The 23133-nt window shown below is 42.6% G+C and overlaps 1 protein-coding gene across 7 annotated transcripts in view; it reads right to left on the bottom strand.

Moving 5' to 3' along the window:
* The window catches only part of MAPKBP1 (mitogen-activated protein kinase binding protein 1), a 52059-nt gene extending 28926 nt beyond the window's left edge, over window positions 1–23133 (bottom strand). The window contains exons 1-2 of one of the 7 annotated variants that reach the window (XM_072738352.1): window positions 22641–23133; window positions 21895–22117 (exon numbers count right to left, since the gene is read on the bottom strand). In XM_072738352.1, coding sequence (XP_072594453.1) covers window positions 21895–22008 — 114 coding nt within the window. In that variant the 5' untranslated portion in view covers window positions 22009–22117; window positions 22641–23133. The remainder of the gene's footprint in view (window positions 1–21894; window positions 22118–22640) is intronic. The other 6 variants (XM_025998516.2, XM_025998518.2, XM_025998517.2 and 3 more) reach the window with 6 other exon arrangements.

Genomic DNA, 23133 nt, shown 5'->3' with positions numbered 1-23133 from the left:
GGGTGGTCTACTCCTAGTTCAGTTTCTAGAGAGGGGAAACCCAGAATCAATTAGGGTGATTACGATCTCTCCTACTCTCTCCTATATCTCTTACTGCCCCAGCTGGAGAATTCAAAGTCCTTCTAGAGAGCTGGTTTAAATTCTTCTCTCCAAGAACCATTTTAGCTTGAATTAGGTTGGAAAGAAATGCCTTATGGTGGCCAAAGACCAAGATAAATCCCCTAGGACATGACAGTTAAAACCTATTCCCCAGGAAGGCCCCCAAGAGTCTTCTGTGCTTCTTGGGGATGTGCAGCAGCAATTCCAACATGTGTCCTCTCGCTGACAGACGTGGTTTAGTCCCATGGCCAACCCACAGCCACCTGGCAAGCACCAGACATGCCAGTTACCCTGGAGACTACCTGAGGCACTAAACCTAGTGTAGGATAAACTAACTGTAGCCTACTCTCTGTGTTCTTGGTAGTTTGCCCTAACTAATGCCTCCTTCTTCACTTTTTCTTAGCCACATGATGCCTTGGCACCCAGTCACCTTTCTGAAAGGCCCGAGCACCAGGCACACTAACTGGAGAGCACAAAATACCCCCGGGGAAGTCCGGGGGATACTCAGTTCAGTGCACTGCTCCCCATCCTGGCACTGTGCCTCCAGCTCTCCCAGAGGGAGGGGTGCTTAGGAACATTCATGATGCACTAACTGCCTACTGCAGATGAGAGACAGAAAGAGAGAGAGTGAGGAACCCAAGGCCAGCATTACCCACATAGATGGGAAAGGTCACAGAATCAAGAGCAGTGAGCTAAAAGGCTGCTCAAATCCTATTCTCTTCCACTGAATCATTTTGGGCAAATCCTTTGGATTCAAATTTGCTTCAATCCCTCGCATATGCTTCAGCTTTGATCCCAAAGAATCAGACCAGTCTGTTCCTTCTCAGCTTTCCTTCTCTCCGACAGAAATTTGGGTAGGTGTTTTGTGGACAGATGATCTAGTTCCATAAAGGATTCATTCCGAAACTAGCCTGGACTTTTCAACAGCAAGCTAAAACAGGAAAGGGATGTGAATTACTCGTACCTTTAAGACCAGTTTTTGGTTGAACATTTTTGACCATGACTCATTGTTAAGAGTGAGAGTTTATAAGTTTAAATCATGAGTCTGTATAGAGATAGATGTACACATGAATGTGTATGCATGTGCATAAAACTGAAACAAAAGTTTCACAAAATAATACTTATTCTTACTGCATGCAATATACTCTGTTTTTTATTATGTTCTGTTTCGTTAAAAAATGATTTGGTCTTGGCCCACTTTGTTGATTTCATGACCTACAAATGGGCTGGAAGCTCATTTTGAGAAACTGCTACAGACCATCTTTTCCTGCTATGCTTGGGTTCCAGGCTCTGATCTCTGGCAACTTTGTGTTCCTCAGGCACTTTCCTCCTAGGACTCTTGGCAGGGGACAGACATCCGGGCTAGGAAACCCCACGGGCAGAAGTTTGCCTGGGCTCAAAACCTGGCTTACTTTCAAAGGATTTATGGGTTTTGGCTTTTTCTGACTTTCTGCACAACTATCCAAAGACAAAAAAAAAAAAAAAAAAAAGGCAGTTTCCTTTGGCTCTGTGGAGTGGGAGGAGCAGAGAAAAACATTCAGGGGCATCAGCTGGTTTTTATTTTATGTTCTAACTCAAACCAGCTTCCTGTTTGCAGGGAGGTTTGGGGCTGAACTCCACTTTCAAAGGATCTGAGGGAGTCCAAAGCTCCTGCAAGGCCTCCAACATCTAGGCTTATTTTGAAAGGCCCCAGTATGATGGAAATTATAAATGGACTCTCTCCCTGACATAACCTCCATTTCCTCTCCTTCCAAAAAAGTGATGCAAAAAACAAAAAACAAAAAACAAAAACAAAAAACAAAACAAAAAAACACAAAAAAGTGATGCAGCTTCCATCCACCGTAGAAAATGGAGACAAACTTGAATGCCCCCTGCAAACACATCACCGGCTAAACACCCAAGGTCAAGCAATGGTGTGCCAAAGCTAGCTTCCACTGGCTCATGACAGCTGACTGTGCACTTCCTTTCTCACCTCCTCAACTGGTGGCTTGAAATCACCACAGTGGGAGTACTTACTTACCATGGAAATCACCAAATGCTACAAATCAGGGCCCTTTCTTGTCCCTGAGAGAGCCTGTAAACATCAAGCAACACACCAAGTTCAGACCACTGTTGTCTCTCACTTGGACTATACTTCCCATGTGTTGTGTCTGCTTCAGACCCTACCCCCTTTAGTCTTCTTCTCAACATGACAGGCGACAGTGTTGTTGTGGTGGTGTTTTTTAAAAATGTATATGAGATCATGTCATTACTCAGCTCAAAACCCTCCATGGGCTTCCCATCCTTAAATTCAAATTCAAATACTTTACCCTGTTTACAAGGCCTTAAATCATCTGGGCCCTCTGGCTCCCTCTCTGACCTCATTTCCTACACTCTTCCCCTTTTCCTCCACCTCAGCTACCATGGCTACCTCAAGCACCTCAAGCAGATTCTAGCTTCAGGTCCTGCACATGCTATTCCTTCAATTAAAATGCTCTTCCCTCAGCTATTCACATAGCTCTTTTTTTTTTTTTTTTTTTTACATGGCTTATTCACTCAGATCTTTGCTCAAAGTTCTCCTCCTCAGAGAAGGGTTTTCAAACTAGCTTTACTGTTATCATTCTATACCTACCTTACCTTGTTTTATCTTTCTTCATAGCACTTAGATGCAGATAGTGACCCAACACTGATCATATTTCCATCCACATACTGTCTTACTGCCCACATGAGGATGAGCACAAAGGGAGCTTAATGGTACAGGTAACATTTTGTTTCTTTCTTTTTTTTTTTTTTGAAATCTATTTTATTTTATTTTATTTATTTATTTATTTTGTGTGTGTGTGTGTGATAGTCACACACAGAGAGAGAGAGAGAGGCAGAGACATAGGCAGAGGGAGAAGCAGGCTCCATGCACCAGGAGCCTGATGTGGGATTCGATCCTGGGTCTCCAGGATCACACCCTGGGCCAAAGGCAGGCACTAAACAGCTGCGCCACCCAGGGATCCCAACATTTTGTTTCTTAAGCTGATAGCGGGCACCCCATTGTTTATTCTATTATTCCATATATCTTTATTGTATGTCTTAAAAATTGCATAGTAAATGTTAAAAAGAGAGAAAAGATACAGTCTGGGATGTGGCATGGGGCTCAGTACCTCATGAGCAACATCTTTCTATAATTTACGCCATGGAAATCACCAAATGCTACAAATCAGGGCCCATCTTTCTATAATTTACACCCCTAATTCTCTCTTCATCCTTAAGCAATGGCTTTTTACACTCACTGACCCAACAATGTTGGGGGAAAGGGTACAAAGAACTCAAGAATGTGAGTTTTTGTTTGATTAGGTTTCTCATTTAAGTGCTTCTAAAACTGCACATTTTTATGATGCTCTGACATGCTGCTTCCAGTGGAAGCTTTCAAGAACCACTATCCCTTCTCCTGACTACTAAGCATGGCAACAGGTAATGAGATAGAGCCCCCTCAGCCTGGGTCCCTGAGTAACTTTGATGAACAGAGCTCCTGTGCTGACCCACACTGAATATGAGCATGAGCAAGAAATAAACTGTTAAGTCAGGGAGATTCTGAGGTGATTTTGTTACCACAGCATGACATAACCTGGCAATTTTCATACTTTTTGGTCTCTTAAACTTTGGTTTCTTTACACTCAGAAATTATCAAGGACCCCAAAGAGCTTTTGTTTTATCAGTGTTTAGAAATTACAACGTAAATAGCTTAAAATATTTGTTAATTCATTTAAAAATAACAATAAACTCATTCATGTTAATGTTTTTGTTAAAAATAACTCTATTTTACAAAATAAAAAAAAATTCAGTGAGAAGAGTGGCACTATTTAACATTTCTGCAAATCTCTTTAATGTCTGGATTAATAGTAAACAGCTGGATTCTCCTATCTGCATCTGCATTCAATCTGTTGTGATATGCTATTCTAGTTGAAGATAAAGAAAACCTGGCCTCATTTGGATATGTAATTAGAAAAGGGGGGAATTTCATAGATCCCCTAAAAGGGGACTGTAGTGAGAACAAATGACCTAGCCTCTCCTGAAAACTATAGCATTTTTCCACATAAGGAAGCAAACCAACCAGTGTGAGAGTTCTGGTCTCAAGCATCGTTGAGGAAACTGAGGCAGAGAAAATGTTCTATGAAAAAATAGTTGACCTCAAAGTCTGAGATGGGACCCAAGGTACTGACCGGAAAGTCAATTATAGACTCTCACAGCCCGAATGCTGGTGAAACCTAGCCCAAAAGACAACCAGTCCAGGTAAGTGATTATGTCCAGTGACTTGGGATACAACTACTACAGGCAGCTGGCACCCTGATACAGCCACCCAGTTCTAGGGAACATCATTTCACTCAGAAGTGAAAACAGAAGACAGCACCCACATCGTACTCTGCAGTGATCTCCTCCACAACCAAAACACAGCCTAGAAGCAGAGAAAACACTCAAGGTGTGACCCAGCCTTGGTTTTGGCAGATGGAGAGTGTTGAGATGGAGGAAAGCCTACACCAACCTGAGAGAAGGTGTCATTTGTCCCCAGAAGCGAGGCTGTAGAAGGGCTGAATTACTATGATATACTGTGAAGGAGGGCTTGAATAGCCACCACTCCCAGCATGCACTAGGCAGGGCAGGATTGTACCCTCCCTAGAGAAAGAAGGAGAGAAAAAACATCCCTCACCTTAATGAGATAAAGGGATAACTTCATAATAGCCTATTTCCAAGAGAGAAGGAAAGAATAAAGTCAACTGTTTAAGTGCTCTTCTGGCTCTCATTAAAGTAGATGGAAAAAACAGGTAGCTCAGGGGCAACAGATAGGACAACTCACTTATACTACGTAGAATAATATTTTCCAAGCATGCAGACTTCAGCTTATTAATAGGACTTGAAATTGACTGATTTAGTGGGAAATTAATAAATAGAACAGAACACAAAACAGATCTCATGGCACATAGTAAGGGTAAGTACTGACCATGAAATTTTGTTTAGGGAGATGTGTATTCTGCGTCACAATATAAAATGTATTTCTTTTCTTCTTTTCTTTTAAATATTTTATTTATTTACTCATGAGAGACACAGAGGAAAAGACACAGGCAGAGGGAGAGGGAGGCTCCCTGCGGGGAGCCCGATGTGGGACTCAATCCAAGAACTCCAGGATCACCCCCCTGAACTGAAGACAGACGCTCAACTGCTGAGCTGCCCAGGCATCCCTAAAATGTATTTCTTATTCTTAATGTGGGTCATTCTCAATGAAGTTTGAAAATCACCAGGATGTTATAGGAGATCCTAAGATGAAGAATACACAGACTCTATCCTCTATTCTCAAAATCCATTAGAGAAAATGAATGTTATATTACAAAGCAATCCAGTATGTGATAAAGATCATAAGAAAGATATAAAGCGCTCAAAGAGGAGGAAGAGAAATGATTTCTGAACAGGATCAGGAAAAGAAAGCTTTCTTGGAGGGTGAGATGGTATTTGGGCTGGGCCTTACAGTGAGGATAAGATCTTGACAGGTGGAAATAAAGAGAGAAGGGAATTCTCAGTAGAAGAAGCTGCATGAACAAAAGTTGGGCAGAAGGAAACAACAGAGCAGGTGAGCAGTGGTGAAAGCTGACAGTGTTAGGAGAATAAGTCAGGAGAGGTAGACTGCAACCAGACCAGAAAGGGTCTTGAATGCTTAACTAAGTGGGGGTCATCTATAGGCTCTGGGTGGCCACTGAAGGACTTCAAGCTGGAGACACAAAGCTATGTTTTGGCGGTGATGTATATGAGAAAAACAACACAAGAAGGGAGCCCAATCAGGAGGCCATTACAATAGTTCAGATGAGAAGTAATGAGGATCTAGACCAGCATGAAGATAGTAAGAGTAGAAAAGATATGATGGATTCAAAAGTAATAAAGCAAATAGAATTGGCAAGACTGGGCACCAAACAGCTGTGGAGGAAGAAGACCGAAGACTCAAATTTTGAACCTCAGAGATAGGGAACATGAAAAGAAATGGTGTCAGGATCAGAAAACAGACCTGGGTTTGGACAAAGGAGGAAGGATGGGAGCCAGTGATGTCTGTTTTATGCATGCTGAATCCAAGATACTTCAGGGATATTTAGTAAGAACCACAGAACATTCACTTTAGCAACATAAACATGGAATAAATGCTTGGGAAAGAGATCAGGGCTAGAAATAGGTATCTAAGAATTATTTGCATGGAGGCGAAAACCACCACTGAAAATACAAGAGAAGATGGGAAGGGAGAGAGAGGCTGAGGACAGAACTATGAGGAATACCTATTTTTAAGTATGGAGAAGATGAGATGCCAGGCAATTAGAAAGAAAGGAGGAGACCCAGGAAGCCAGTGAAGAGGAGAGCTCCCAAAAGGAGGGGTATTTGATGTAAGTGCCAAACAGAAGTAAAGGAGGCAAGGAAAGGACTCTCCAGAGTCCAGAGCCAACACGGGTGGCACAGCACAAGGTCCCAAGCAGTCCCAGACCCCTAAACACACGATCCCAGGAAGCCTGGGCTGGGCTGTCTAAGCTTTTCTAGTCTCTCTCTCTCTCTAGTCCCTAGATCTGTTCAGTCCCTAAGCTAGAGTAGAGGCACCAGAAAGTGAATGAAAGATCCAGTCTGTGGAGCCAAGACAATGGCCTTGCTAGAGAACGGCTTCTTGCTTAAGTCCATGATATAGCTGGTTTGGATTTGCTCTTCCTTTCTTAGTGTGAGGGGCCACTACAGGGAGTCTTCAATACCAACTCAGACTAGCAGCTGCTCCCTTGAGGAAGAGAACTAAGAGGCTGGAGCCACAAAAGGCCATGGTCATTTAGGGTTCAGCTGACCTCAAAATGGTAAAGAAACCCCAGCAACTGGGAGGAAGCCAATCTCTGTTTTTGTTGCCACCAGTTTCTTTCTTCCCCCTTCTCCCTTTCCCCACTTCTCAATCCCACTAATACAAGTTATAAATACCTGAGTTATAAGTCATTCCAACCAAACCATGGGCTTGCTATTTCTATAAACAAGCATGTCAGAGACCTGTCCACAGCAGAGCACTCTCCGCCTTCCCCTCCCTTCCTGCAGGTTAAGAATAACTATGCTTGTCTCTTACCCACGCACTACACTCTAATCTCACAGAGCAGATTCTCCAACAGATTCTGGGAATTGCCACTTATGCAAAAGCCACAGAGGAAGCCCAAGGCCAGCAGGCTTTATAGCAGAGACTTAGCCAGCTGGGCAGAGACCCAGTGCCTGGCCTGGGGAGGGGGAAGGGAAAGGCGAGTATCATGCCCAAGCTCACTCCCTCCTGCTCCTTCAGAGTCCAAAGTGCCATCTGGTCAGAGACAGGAAGGGATATGATGGCCACTCTAAGACTGTTGAACAGAGTTTGCCTCTCCATTCTGCTCCTGTTTTCTATCCTATCCAGCTGATTTACAGTTCTACTGTCTATACCATGAAGGCTCCCAGAAACAAATAACTTCCAATATGACAGAAAAACTGGGCTCCCAAGCTTAGAGGACAGCATTAGTTGGAGCTGAGCCAATTCTCTGGTGCTGGGATTAAAATAGCCTCAGCTTCTAGGAAGGTAAATCTGCCACCACTTGGGAGGAGGTGACCTTAGAGATCCTCTAGCTATAAACCCCTGGAGACTAGAGAACAAAGGTTCTCAATCCTGGCCTACCAATGGAATTAGAGAATTTAACAAGTTTTTTTCAGATTATCAGTTCTTACTCTATCCCCATCCTTTGCCTCCACAAGATTCTCAATCAACAGATATGGAGTGGAGTTCAAGAATCTGCATTTAGGGCAGCTCCAGTGGTGCAGCGGTTTCGCGCCGCCTGCAGCCCGGGGTGTGATCCTGGAGATCCGGGATCAAGTCCCACATCAGGCTCCCTGCATAGAGCCTGCTTCTCCCTCTGCCTGTGTCTCTGCCCCTCTCTCTTTCTCTCTCTCTCTCTCTCTCTCTCTCTGTGTCTCTATGAATAAATAAATAAAATATTAAAAAAAAAGAATCTGCATTTAAAGCTCTCCAGGTGGTCTAATGATTAATCAGGTAGGGAACTACAAAATTAAAGCATTTTGCCTTTTTATTTCCAAATTTCACCCCCTCCTGGGACTAAGGAGAAAACAATGCTCCAAATGTTCTTATAAGACTATCCAGACCCATGGGATACAAAAGGTCTTGTGCAGAGAAAGGATCTACAGCTATAACAACTACCACTTACTGAATATGTACTCTGCTAAGAACTGTGCTAAGCACTTACAAAATTAGCTCATTTAATGCCCTTGGCAACTTTTTTTTTTTTTTAAGTAAGCTCTATGTCCAATGTGGGGCTTGAACTCATGACCCTGAGATCAAGAGTCACATGTTCCACTGACTAAGCCAGCCAGGTGCCCTATACCCTTGACAACTCTAAGAAGGACAAGTATTATCTTCATTTTACAGAAGAAAACAGGTAAGTAGTGTGTGAAGGAACCAGGAATTAAACCTAGGACTGTCTGCCTGGTTCCAGAAACTTTGGCAACCTAAGGAGGGAGTTCAAGTTCTCCAAAACCATCAGAATGGTGCAGTTTGTGAAAGAGCATATGGGGAAATCACCAGGCCTTCATGGGAGCACCAGGGACAGGTCTGAGAACCAAGATAGAAGGCAGAGGGCCCAGAATGAAGTAGTGGGACAATATACAGTCCTCTCCTGCTAGTTTTAACATTTTTTTTAAATTAGCAGGTCTTATCAGTAGCTGAAATGGGTCTAAAAAATGGGTTCTGACCTCTCCTCACTGAATGGTTGCAGAGAAAAAGAAATAGACGGTCTTCTAATGCCAGAGTATTCCCCCGGGCCAGAGCTTGCTCATGTCCAACCAACACTAGAACCTATAGTCCACATGGACAGCTGACACCCATTTCCAAGGCAGATGACATTACAGTGTCCAAAGCAGCAGAATCTGATTTCATGTACAGATGGAGAAAGAGGTGAGGACAGCATCAGACGTCAGACCAAAGTTCTGGAAATCACAGCTAGAGGACTCAGTTACGATACCACCATCGGCATGCAACCCAAGTCCAAAGAGCAGCTTTATCAATACAGTGCCTGGTACAGAGGAGGTACTTTTACTCTCTCTCTTCCAGCTACCAGAAAGGCAAGGATAGGCGGTACCTCAACTTAAGCAACCAGAATAAGAGAAAATTTTTTTTTCCTCTCTAGCATCTGTTCTCCCTACAACAAGATGAGAATCACAAACAATGCTTTTATAAGCAAAAGTCTAATTATAAAGAATGGTCTGATTCCTCCTCATTCACCAACTCCACATGCCTGAGTTTTCTTAATCTCTTAGCATCCAAACTTTGTAACCAAGGAGAATACTATTCCTTATCTGGACTAAGTGCGCGATGTGAATGTGTGCTCTGGGACAAAAAGGAGAGTGGTGGGAACTCTTGGTACCCTTGTAATCATGCCAGCTTGGGCCAGGAGACTCCCCTGGTAAGAAAGGTTTCTTCAACTGTTATTCTCTATAAAATGCTCATTTTCTTTCCATTCTGAATGCCAACACCCTGGATTAGGCCTTCAGCACCACATTCCTATATATAGCAGTAACTTTCTAACAGATTTTCTTACTATAGGACCCTGTCCTCCCCTCCCTCAACCTGTAAGAATAATCTTGCCATAGCACAGCTTTGATCACATCCCTCCCCTGCTCAAAAACTTTCAATGGCTCCTCACTGCCAACTAAATAAATTATGAATGTCCTAGCCTAGCAACTGCAGCTCTCTGTCAAGTGATCCTACCTTTCTTCTACTTCCTACTACTCACCTATATGAATCATGTGCATTTGTCAATCTCGATTATTCATTATTCTGGAAAGGCACTTTGGGGCTTTAGTTTATATTCTCTTCTACCAAGAAGTCCTTCCCTTCCTTGAAATCTTTCCATTCCTTTCAAGGATCAGCTCAAATATCACATCCCCTGTGATTCTTTGCATGATCACCCTAGCCAGGAATGACTTGTCCCTCGTTGGTACTCTTATAGCAGCACTTATTTGCATCATTCACATGTCATATGCTACTTAGTACCTCGTATAGAAGTTCTTTATGGATCGTCATTTCTATCCTACTAGTCTCCTAAACGGCAGAGGCTGTATCTACAATTCTATGCTTATAGCATAAGGCATGGTGTTTCATAAATATTTTTTTAATGTTTTAAAAATATTTGTGAATACTCTGGCTCATTGTACCCAGTAAGTTCTTTAACCTCCTAGAGAATTCTCCATCTATCACAGTCAACCCTAGAAGTTGGAGCAGGAAGAATTTTGATGCCTTTCCAGAAAGAATGGAGAAGGCCTGAATAATCCATGTACTTTAAATGATTACAAAAAACCTGTTTCATCCTTGACTTTAGTAAATATATGTATAGTGTGTCTCTTCAGAAATCTGACTTAAATTATAATTAACAACTAAGTCTAAAATGATCAGAGGTTTTACGTATGTATGTATGTATGTATTTAAAGTAGGTTCTATACCCAGCATGGAACCCAATTCAGGTCTTGAACTCACCATCCTGAGATCAAGACCTGAGCAGAGGTCAGGAGTTGGACATTTAACCAACTGAGCCCCCCAGGCACCCCACTGAGGTAACCTCTTACATGAAAGTGACAATATTGTTATTTAAAAAGAGCTTTACTTGTCCTTTAAAATCAGAAATGGATGTGGCTATAAGCAGTTATTCTAAATGTTGAAATTAATTTGCTTCAACGTGGATGGAACTGGAGGGTATTATGCTGAGTGCAGTAAGTCAATCGGAGAAGGACAAACAGTGTATGTTCTCATTCACTTGGGGAATATAAATAATAGTGAAAGGGAATATAAAGGACGGGAGAAGAAATGTGTGGGAAATATCAGGAAGGGAGACAGAACATAAAGACTCCTAACTCTGGGAAACGAACTAGGGGTGGTGGAAGAGGAGGAGGGCAGGGGGTGGGGGGCAATGGGTGACGGGCACTGAGGGGGACACTTGACGGGATGAGCACTGGGTGTTATTCTGTATGTTGGTAAATTGAACACCAATAAAAATTAATTTATTAAAAAAATAAAAAATAGAAAAATAAATGTTGAAATTATGAATGACTTGTTTTCTTCTTTATGTTTCTCTATATTACTTGTGTAAAAAAATCTTTTCAGAAAGCACATGTACTTCAGAAAGTATTTTAATTTTTTTTAAATTTATTTATGATAGTCACACAGAGAGAGAGGCAGAGACACAGGCAGAGGGAGAAGCAGGCTCCATGCACCAGGAGCCCGACGTGGGACTCAATCCCGGGTCTCCATCCCGGGTCTCCAGGATCGTGCCCTGGGCCAAAGGCAGGCGCTAAACCGTTGCGCCACCCAGGGATCCCCTCAGAAAGTATTTTAAAATGTTGTTTACCAAAGCTAACCAAGAAAATATTTCTGAAGATGCAAAAATGAATTATCTCAAATTCAACAATAATGAACTAAAAAAGAAACCCTATTTATCATTTCATATATTTTTCAACATTTGTACCTAACTTTGTGCTTCAATGAGTATACAGATTCTTAAACTTAAACATTTTAAATTTAAATATGAAATACGCATGTTTAAATTGGAGACTTTTATCTTTATTTTTTCTACTTACAAAAATAATACAGACTCATTGTAAAAAATTCCAACATTACAGAAATATAGAAATGTAGACAGCGAATGTCCACCATGATCTACTAGCCTTCCCTGAGGTGACCAATATTAACAACAGTTTGGTATTTATAGCTTCACTTTTTTTTCCTACGCATATACATATACTAACATACAGGTTTTAACAAAAATATAAATAATCATTAACATAAAAACACTTGTATGGTTTGCTTTCTGTCACTTAATATATCTTGTATACCCTTTCATATCAGTAAATATAGATTGACCTCATTCTTTTCAGCAAGTACAATGTATTTCATTTTATGGATTTATCCCAATCCCCTATTGATGGCTACCTGGATTACTCCAAAGATTTCACTCTTGTGAATAACATAAAAAAATTTTTTTTTTCAAAAAAAAAATATTTCAGTTATATACACTTTTATGTGGTGTGAATGTTTGCATAGAACAGATCCCAGAACTATAATAGCTAGATTAAAAAATCTGAATATATTAATGCTTCTTCTAATTGATATCACCAAATTGTCCTCTAGGAAGGCTGGATCAATATATAACAGTATATATTACCACATCTCATCAACAGTATAAGGGTATGAGTGCACTTGTTTCCTCACATCTTCGCAGATATCTTCTTTAAGCAAACATTATTTATATAGAATATTTTACCCTTCTTAAATTAGAAACTTAAAACAATAGGTTATAAAATTAACACGTTCTCACTCTGCCTTTAAATTCTTAGTCTGAAAGGAAGCTCCCAAATTATTTTTCAATACAAGTGAATTGGCCCCTAAAAGAAGAAAAGTTATCTCTAGGGAAACTATCGCTATTAAAAAGCATGCACATCACTCCAGTGATTTCTATCAGACACAGTAAATTAGGATTCCCCCCTCACCCTGGTTCACTGGTTTGACATTTTAGTTCCCCAAAATCATATTTATGGCCCTGAAATAATAAATTACACAGTATTACTATAAAAAATACTTGCTAAGCCTTCCTCTTGGTCAGTATTGTTTACATAAGTTGCAATACTGGCAAGAAAAAGGTACTGAAGATAGGTCACAATAAAAAGCTGCCCAAGGAGGATGATTAAAGGTCGGAACAGAAGAAGCTGAACCTGCAAAAAATGACTTCTCACAAATGGAAACGTGAAGGAATAAAATCTTGCCAGCAAATTAGGAAGAAATTCCTGAATGTTCTAGAAATCTATGGACTCTGATAACATTAGCAACCCCTTAACAGCTTATAAACTTATTTAGACCTTACAGTGTGCTTTCACATTCATTAGAGCTCCTTTAATCCTCACAACAGCCCAAGATGCTAATTTTATAAATGAGACAGAAGCCAGCTCTCTCTCTCTCTCTCTCTTTCACACATACACACACACACACACACACACACACACACACACACACACACCTGACTACTCAATGTAGAGCCCAAGGAAATGCAGCATGGGCATCACTTGAGAGCTTGGTTGAACTGCAGAGTTCCAGGGTAGGCCTGAATCTGAATCTGTATTATTATTATTATTATTATTATTATTATTATTATTATTATTCTTGAATCTGTATTTTAACAAGACCACCGCCTCTTTCCCCTACCCACTTATCTGCCTACACACTCACTCTTAGAAACCCTGTTCACGGGCAGCCCGGGTGGCTCAGGGGTTTGGCGCTGCCTTCTGCCCAGGGCATGATCCTGGAGACCTGGGATTGAGTCCCATTTCGGGCTCCCGGGATGGAGCCTGTTTCCCTCTGCCTCTGTCTCTGCCTCTGTCTCTCTGTGTCTCTCATGAACAAATAAATATAATCTTTAAAAAAAAAAAAAAAGAAAGAAAGAAACCCTGTTCACTAGCCAGTTCTGGGTTTGCTATGAGGGGTAAGAAGACTCTAAGACAATTGCTGGGGTTGCCTCAAAGAGAGACCAAAGCAGCCTGGGGAAGGAAGGACAACATAAGGAGAAAGGACATGTTCAGAAAAGTCTGCAACAAGTTACTATGTCATAAGAAAACAATCACAGATACTGTAGACTTTCCCAAATAGAAGATAACCAATGAGCATCACAGTAACTAAGAGAGGGAGGCCTACAGCCTGCCTGTTGCATGTTTAGTTCTGACAAGCAGCTGCTTGCTTTTCTCCAACGCAGCAGTTGAGAGGTGGCAAGGGTCAGAGTTTCTGAGCATGCTCTGAGCTCCTCCCCCATAGTCACAAACTGCCTGTGGGCTGCCCTCCACCCAATCCACCTGGCTTGGGGCTTCCTCTCCTCAGACTAACCCGGGCAGCTGCAGGAAAGCATGTATTAAGATCCCATGCTTTTGCACCCATAACGTCATCATCATTGCCTATTTGACAAAAGAAATCCAAATAATACAAATCTGAGATCGGAGAGACACTTGCTCAAAGAACTGAACAACCTTGGAGCCTGCCCAACCACACTGAGTCAGGTGGGCAAATTACCTCGTTTTTGCTTTTTTTCATGTTCACTGAACTCCAGCTGTCATCATCGAGATCGGCTCTGGCACAGGGCACTTTAGGCCCAGTTTTTTTCCACAGAAAATAGGCATTTTAACTCAGCAACTCTGCACAGCTTCAAAGACAAGGTCAGTTGTGAGGATGGACAGGCACAGAAATAACAAAGAGGTGGAATACAGAGATAAACAAGGAGAGCCCCAGGGCAGGTAGAACTAGCAAGCAATCAAGAGTGTGAGCTCTGCCACCAACTGCCAATCAAAAGCAAACCCATAAAACACACAAGCCCATGAATCTCACACACCAAAACAAGCAAGGCATCTGCTGGTCTCCACTCCCCCACCTTACTCCAACCCCAGAGAGAAGCAGCAACTACTTGTGGCTTACGGTCATCTGACACCACATAACTGCACCCTGTCAACTTGACATTCACATACCCACAGAACCACAAGTTGTACTGTACCTAATGGTACCACAGGGCAAGGAGTTGGGGGTGGAAAGAAAAGCAAGGATGTAGAGGGAAAGGAAGGTTATCAAATGACAGCTCTAAAAGACTCTGAGAAATCATCAAATCAACTTTGATGGGGAAAAGTATGTTTTTCAAGGTACTAAGGTACTGTGTTTTTCCAAGCTGAATGCACACTGCAGCTCTTGGCTATAGCAATGCTAGGCATAAACTGTGTTCAGTGTCACCACTGTGCACAAGAAGACTCCCTGGAAGGAGTAAAGAATCAAGATTAAGCGTGGGCTTTGGAGTTAAGATGGCTGATAAATTAAGGCAGTCTAAATCTCAGCTCCACCATCTATTGGCTATGTAACGACCAGCTACTCACCTGACCTCTTACCATCAGTTTTCTCATCTACAAAATGGGGACAGTAACAGTATTGATAGAAGGGTGGTATGAAATGTGAATGAGATGATATATGTAGAATGTGTAGTACATAGCAAAAGCCAATAAATGTTAGTTAGTATTAACACCACAAATATTATTTCTAGTATGATTTTAGAGATTAACATAAGGGCAGGTAGCACTAACGGCAAAAATTGGAAAAAGTGAGAACACTGCCTGAAAATGCTGAATGGCACAAATCCATATTACATGGAGAAAAAAAAGAAACTTGAAAAATAAAATAACAAATAGTCAAGATCAAGTCCTTGGAGATTTACAAAAACAAAAACAAAAACAAAAACAAAAACATATAATTACCTAACACAAAACCTCATCTCCATCCTCACTCACTTTGATGACACTGTTAGCATCATATTCAGAAACTACCAACATCTTGGCAGTGTTCTATTTCTTGACTTCTGGTGGTGATTATGAGAAAAACTGTGTTATAATTACTTAAAGTATTATATTTCATAAGCTTTTCTATATCTGTTATATTTCATAATTTTTTAAAAATCTGTTTTGCTTTTTAAGTACCAGCACCTTTAATGAGGTCAGCTGAGCATTCGAGGAAATGATCAGAGGCACCACTAAAGGAATACAGATCTCAAAGCCTGATGAGAGGTGTGACAGGAAGTCAGAAACTGTAGTTCACTCAGCATGAATGAGAAGCAATGCTCAAATTCAGAAGAACCTTAGAAACGTCCTTCTCAGGATTCCTCCAAAAGAGAATCTGACACAGTGAACAAAAAAAATCAGCCATGTGGTTTCACCAAGTGTTCCAAGATCTTCAAGCAAATTTAAATCTCAGCTATGAAAGAAGGGGCAGGGAGGGGGAAAGATCTTTAGTTTCATTCCAGTTTTAGGAAGAGAGATAAAGTATATAAACTTAGAAATCTAGTCTAAAAAAAAAAAAAAAGACTGTTTTACAGACTACAGAAGCAGCAAAAAGCATTATAAACATTCTCTGTGATAAAAATGAGAGGGGGTGGAATTTACTCCCTAGAAGTCTATGAGGAGATACTCATCCTATGATGTGAACTCATTCTTTTGTAAGTGCCCTTCAAAACCAGAGGAAAATGTTGTAGCGACACTGCAGACTTGGTGGGAGGGAGAAAACCAAGATGTGGAAAATGCGAACACTCAAAAATACCAACCCTAAAGATCCACACTGCCCAACCTGTCTGTCATACTCACTTTATTTCTTGCCCTCCCCTCCCCTTTCTTTTAACTTTAAGAGGTTAACAGAAGTTAAGGTAAAACCCACAATGTGGATTTGATACAGCAAACATCCAAGCCAGTGGGAAGCTCTACATTACACAACTCCACTGAGAACTGCTGCAGAAGGAAGCTGACAGAAAACCTGGCCTTCTCCCGCATTAAACAATGGAGCCCAGAGGAGAGGCGTAGCTTGTAGCAGTGGGAATGTGATGTATAAGACAACAAATCCTACTGAAAACACTGTAGCTTTTTTTCTAACCAACACTGCAGTGGGCCCATGAAGTGAAACCAACAGATACTCCAAGAATAAGGGTGCAACAGACCATGTTCCCAGATAAACTTGGTTTGTATAAACACAGTTCCAAATTTCAAGCCTTGGACTGTTTTCCCAACAAAGGGGCAGTGATAACAGCCACAAGCCCAACTTAGATTCAGGAGGTTGACAGAGAGGTTGCAGAAGTCAGGCTGAAGGCTCCCTTCTACCAATGTGTTTTCATTAGTTAAGAGATGAAAAACACACAAGCGACAAATAGAAGAGAGAAGAATAAAGAAATGCCAATGGCCCCAAAGATATTCAAAAATACAGGCAGGAAATAAGACAGTGACTCAAACTGACCCAAGAGGGGAAACTTGCCTTAAATTACAAGCTGAGGGAGGGAAAAGAAACTTGGAAAGCCACAGGGCTGTTAGACTCTGAAATGAGGGGGACCAAGTAGATGAGGGAAGGCTTGCAAGACAACTTAAGAGGCTGAGCTATTTTAGACAGCAAAGGAGGAGTTGCACTGGGAAGACAAGAACCCGCTTTGAAGGCTGAGGGCAGCTGCAGGCACCAGAAGGAGAAATGAAGCTGAGATCAAAGGAACAAAACCAGGAGAACACCTCACACTTTTCATTGTACACCACCTGTTCTGAGGATCTTCAGACACTTCACACGCCTAACTTGAGGAATATATCAGAGATAGAAAACTCAGTAAGAAGTTGCTCAAGGTCATTCACAAAGGCAGGTGAGGGACCAGGCTTCTGCCCACAGAGGCCTTCTACTCTTGGCCATCTAATTCTAGGTAGAGAGCCCAGATAGTATGTATTAAACAATAAAAATTCTTGGTTCCTATGAGTGCCAAGGGTAGTGGGTAGTGGAATGATGACATAAAAAACTGGCCAGGACTCAAAGATGTTTTCATAAAGTTTCCTATTCCTACCCACAGAGGAAATTCCTGCTAATCTGTCTTAGTAAGGCAATTATCAGTTCCTCATATCTGACCCTACAACAGGGCAGTTCACTCAGAACCATCTCTGACATAATAGTTTACAGAGCCATCAGTCTAATAGACTCAGTGGAGATAAGAACTTACCTAAGGAGAAGAGTATGCTTACTGGGCTAGCTTTCTATACCATCAAGAAGCCTCAGTGAGGACTTGGGTATGAAGCCAACAGATTTCAGAGTCCTAGCACTTAAGCCACAGGTCTGTAACACAGCAATGGGATTCTGGTGGAACTTAATATATACACAACTACCAAACTCTAATATATACACAACTACCACAACTACCAAACTCTACCCCCAGATAGCTAGGATGGGGCCCAGGAATGAGTATTTTTTAAATGCTGCAAAAATATTCCTACTGCTGTCCTGACCCCTCCCCTGAGTCAAGAACCACCATGCTTGAGCCACCAAGCTTGAGCCAACGATCCACAATGCTTTGAAAATGAATATGCTTGGGTGCCTGGGTGGCTCAGTTGGTTAAGCATCTGCCTTTGGCTCAGGTCATGATTTCAGAGCCCTGGGATCAAATCCCAAGTCTGGCTCCCTACTTGGCAGGGAGTCTGTTTCTTCCTTGACCTTCCCCCCTGCTTGTGTGTGCTCTCTCTCTCTCTCCTTCTCTCTAGTGTGTGCTCTCCCAAATAAATAAATAAAATCTTAAAAAAAAAAAAAAAAGAATATGCTTTCTCACTACCAAACAGGCATATTAAAGAATCTCAGTACTAACACCTGGACTCAAACACTAAGCAAAAGCTAAAATTAAGATTATTCCCAGTTTTTTCTCTTCCATGAAAATTCCCTACACAAATTCTACTTAGAGCCACATATTAAAAGGCTCAAAGCACTACCATACAACCAGACATGATAAATTTTGGGAAAAAATGAGAGAGAGAAAAGAGAAAGAATACATTAGACTTTGTATCCATAAAAACTAAGAACTAGAAAAAAGCTGCAAGTCATCTTCCCCATTGTTTCTAGAGGAATAATACATAACCCAGATTGGACAAATGGCTATTAAGGAGGAGGAGGATTTCAAAACCTCTTCATTTACTTTTTCAAAATCTAACAACTCTCCAGACAGGCAATCCTTTTGTATCCCTAACTTACATCGTGCCGGCTCAGCTTCATTCCATTTCTGTCCTTTGTTAAAACAGAAAAATGACCCAGCTCCCTCCACATAAAAATCTTTGAGAAACTTTAAGAAAAGAGGGGGAGGGCTAGCTACCCAGAGCACACATATGCTTCAGGAAAACACAGCCTCAGCTGAGATGAAAGGCAGAACTGACAATTGTCCAGAATTTGAAGTTTGAAGGGTGTTTACAACTGGTAACTTGGAGTTGCACTTCATCAAGACTCAGCAGATCTGGCAATAAAACCTCAAATTACTCTTTTGTAGTTGTATCTCATTGTAGAGACTTCCTTCCCTCCCTTAGAGTTTAATACAAATCTTAGCTCTCAATTCCCCATTTCTCAATCAATACTCTCAATCCCCATTTTTACTGGCTCTCATTTCAGCTTTTAACCATATTTCAACTGTATTTTTAAGTAAGTCTCTTCTGAGTCAAAAGTCTTTAATGAGCACTAGGTTTTTGCATATATACACTTGCCCTCCCCACTTGTGCCCTTCGTTCCTAAATAGGCTGACTACATCTCTACTTTTATTTCGACATTTTATTATTCCTAATTTCAATTTTTCTTTAAAAACATCACAATACTCCTCCTGATTATCTCCTATTCTTCTGGAGTTCCAAGTTTATCCCTACTCTATATATCTGACGTCATTAAATTGTTTTCATTCATTTATTCACTTAGGATTTACTGCATACCTTACACTCTAAATGTAAAAGAAATAAAGAACCTTAGGAAATGGCGACATACATAAAAGAACAATTAGAGATTGGTTCCAAGTAGTGGGGTTACTCAGAGAAATCCCCGTGACTCCAGTAAATGTAGAGCTGGATGTAAAAGTAAATGGAGAATTTGGTGAAAAGGCTACTTTAGACAGGAGGAACAGTATGACTCAAAGTAGCAGGCCATCTGAGGTAAGAGCTGCACAAAGGCCCTCTGTCACTTCCTTCTTCATCCTCTCCTCCCCATCCTCAAAGGCATACATCTTTTGGTCTTTAAATTTTATTTCAGGGTTAGCTATCCATGAATCACAAGCTTTCTGATTATTACCATGATTACCCACAGCCACCACATATTAGAGCAGCTCACAAAGCTTTATACATCAGGTCCTATGCAGATTACTACTGGGCAGACTTTTAGAATTGTCTTAAGTCAGGACTTCAATAAGGAGTGTAGGGAATTGGGCATCTGCCAGATCCTGGGCACACAAAGACAGCATCTACTTTTGGATGTTAAGATAGACACCAGTACTCTTGCTCTGTTAGACTACTCAAGTCTGTTAGACTACTCATTCAACTTCAGCTAAGTATTTCCTTCATTCACAGCTCTAGGACAAACAAAGCCATTTAAAGCAGTCTGAAACACTGAATTCCTATTTGAAACAGGGATGTTTAATGGTGATGCCACGGGGACGTTCTTTTTCACTGTTTTCCTAGAGAGCTTCTCCTCTTCTCTGTGAGCCTCAGGACTCACAGTTCAAGTGTCCCTACCTCTGTGAAGTCTTTCCTAATTCCCCTAAGCTGACAGGTTCCCTCCTCTGTGCTGCCCTTAACACCTTTATACTTACTTCTAGAACAGCACTTAACATACCAAGTTGTAATTATTTGTTTATATGTCTGACTAGCCACAAGATCTTTGATGGCAAGGATGTTTTTATTCATCGCTGATTCCATACATAACAGGCACATAATAAACATCTGCTGAGTGTATAATGATGAGCGATATGGGAAGTTTTTAAAAAATGGTGACTGTAACTTCTGGATTCCAGATCAAAATTATAGTAAGTATTAACACTGAAGAATAAACGCCCATCATACATTTCTACTACCTACAGCATTCTTGGCCAGAAAAGGAGGGCAAAACATAATGAGAAGATTGCTTTAATAATGGTGGTCACTGTCAAGTCACCAGCCAAGAACAAGAGAGCTTGCAGTACTAAAAATGATCCAACACAGTAAATGAGTGAAGAGAGTCAAATCTAAGACAGTTTCTAAGTTCCAAGCTCATTCTCCTACCTCTGGAGAATATGAACAATGAACTCCTATTAAAGTCCTTGAAAAGGTCACTATCTTTACTGCCATGGAATCTTGTGACTAATTTCAATTCAATAAGACCTCTGCTGAAAATATAGATGAAAGCTCTTCTCCTGACCACATCTAAGCAAGGTTCTGTTAAAGGACAGAGATCTGAACAGAGACCTCCCAGAATCCTTCCATGTTGTACGTGAGCACTCTAAATCATTCCTCATTGGCTCTTCTCATCCTCTGAAGAGATACAGGTAAGGCAATAAAATGCTGCTGTCTCCAATGCATCTCCCTATAGCAATCCTGTACCACACAAGGCTACCATGTTTATAGGCTGCTAATATGACACAAAAGTCTAGTCTGATCCTGTGGGAAGAAAGCCCTAGATTCCTTCAAGGATTAAATGAATTTAGTCTACTATTGTAGTCCCAAAGTTGTGAGGGCTCAATGAAGTTGAAGAAAGCATAAAGTGAGGGGATAGAAAGGGACTGGTCTCTGAGGAACTTCTGCAGCAGGATGGGATGTGGCGCTTGGCATAGAGTGAATAAGACAGGAAATGTTCAAGGACAAACCAGGAGGACTGTTTTGCTGGCAGATACTTGGCTCCTTGCATGTTATCATTCCTAAGCTGCCAAGAGGCTCCAGTTAAATTAATTTAGGCTTCTTGAAGAGACAAATTTGTTTTGACCCCAGGCAAAAGCATTTAGCAAGCCAATTCCTCAAACTAGGTGTTCTTTCTGCTACTACCGTCTTGCATAACCTCAGCTGTGACACTAACACCTACAGCTACATTAGTCACAATTTAGCCCTTCACATGGTCCCACTACTCTCTTCCAAAAGGGGAAACTGAGTCATCAGTTATGAACTGGCTTCCCCAAGCACAGTCTTAGTTTGTAGTGAGACCACAACTAAACCCAGCTGCCTTCCTCCTCTTCCTTTTTGTGGAGAAATCTCGGCATGTCCACTCCTCCTGCTCTTTTCCCTTTAACCTAAAACTAAACCACTCCTTCCTTGAGGGGCAGAAATGGGCGCACTTGATCTCGTAGAGCCAACAGGAGCTTCTGGTTCTCCTCTTTTCCAAAAAAAGAGGAAGGCCAAAGAACACGGAGGAGGAGGAGGGGAGGGCTAGAAAGGGTGCCTCCCAATACTTGGACTCACCTTGGAGCTGAGGTCCTCTCGCCGGTTTCCCGCCTTACTCCTGCGTAATTTGATGGATGGCGATCGCAGCAGGTTCTTGATCCGGCTGGTTATTGTCGACCCTTCCATAGCCATCAGGATGAAGGGCCCCCGGGGACAGTTCCTGGCCCAGTCTTGGAACTTGTCTCAAAAGCGGCACTGCCTTTGGACTCCACAGGTCCTTCCAGGGTGCTCTCCCACTGACCTGAGATGGCAGAGGCCACCTTACCCTCTGCCTAGCCGTGTTTGTAGTTCTTATCTCTAGGCATTACCCTCTCCCTTCTCCTCATACCTGCCTTCAAGCCCTGCAACCATCTGAAGGACAAACCCATGAGCAAGAGGGGAGAAAAGGCCTGAGCTGCAAAGCAATGCCAGGCCCACGCCTGCCAGAGGCGTTTAGCCTGAGGGATGGGATTGGCCCTGGTAGGGCTAGTGGCTGGTCTGGTCTCCCTTAATTCCCAACTGTTCCCATGGCAACTGCGGTGTCCTTTAGAGGAGGCCGCGGAAGCCGCGGAAGCCGCGGAGGAGTCCCGCCCGGGGCTTGGACACCTGAGCCGGCGGGGCTCGCCGTGGCCCGGCAACCCGTTCTGCCACGGGAGCCTCCCTCCCCCACCCCCGACCCTCGGGAGCTCGCTCTGGGCCCTCCGCAGGGGCTCCGGGCCCTTCCCCTTCACCTCCCTCAGCAGCCCCAGCTACTCTCCAGCGCCCCCGCTCGGGCCCAGCCTCACCAGCCCCAGGGCGCGGGGGCCACCCCGCTCACAGCGCCCTCAGGCATCGCGCTCGGCGATTTCGGCTCCGCAGCGGCAGCGGCGGCAGCAGCTATGGTGGCACGAGCGGCTCAAAACGCGAACTACCGCCTGGGCCAAGCTACGGGCTGGCGAGGCGGAGCCGAGGCGAAGGGGTGCGGCCTGTAACGAGGAGGGCGTTCTGAGAGTGGACCAGGAAGGCTGACGGAGGCGGAGCCAGTGAAGGGGCTAGGAAGTAGAGATGGCAGAAAACTGCAGGTTCCCACAGCACAGTCGCGGGGTGCGCTCCTGAAGGAAGCCGAGGGGACGTGGCTTCAGAATGTAGAGAACCAGCCTTCTATGGTATTACCACGCCTGGCTCTCCCGGGAGATGCACGTCCCCGAGCCCCGACAGGACGGTAACCACGCCCCAAGGTGCGGCGGGTGGCAGCTGATAGGCCTGAGGGACCTAGGCCGAAACTAACTCCTAGCTCAC

This window comes from Vulpes vulpes, chromosome 15, assembly GCF_048418805.1.
Source record: "Vulpes vulpes isolate BD-2025 chromosome 15, VulVul3, whole genome shotgun sequence".
NCBI lineage: Eukaryota > Metazoa > Chordata > Mammalia > Carnivora > Canidae > Vulpes > Vulpes vulpes.
Note: the sequence above shows the minus strand (reverse complement) of the source record. Positions and strands in the feature narration are given on the sequence as shown.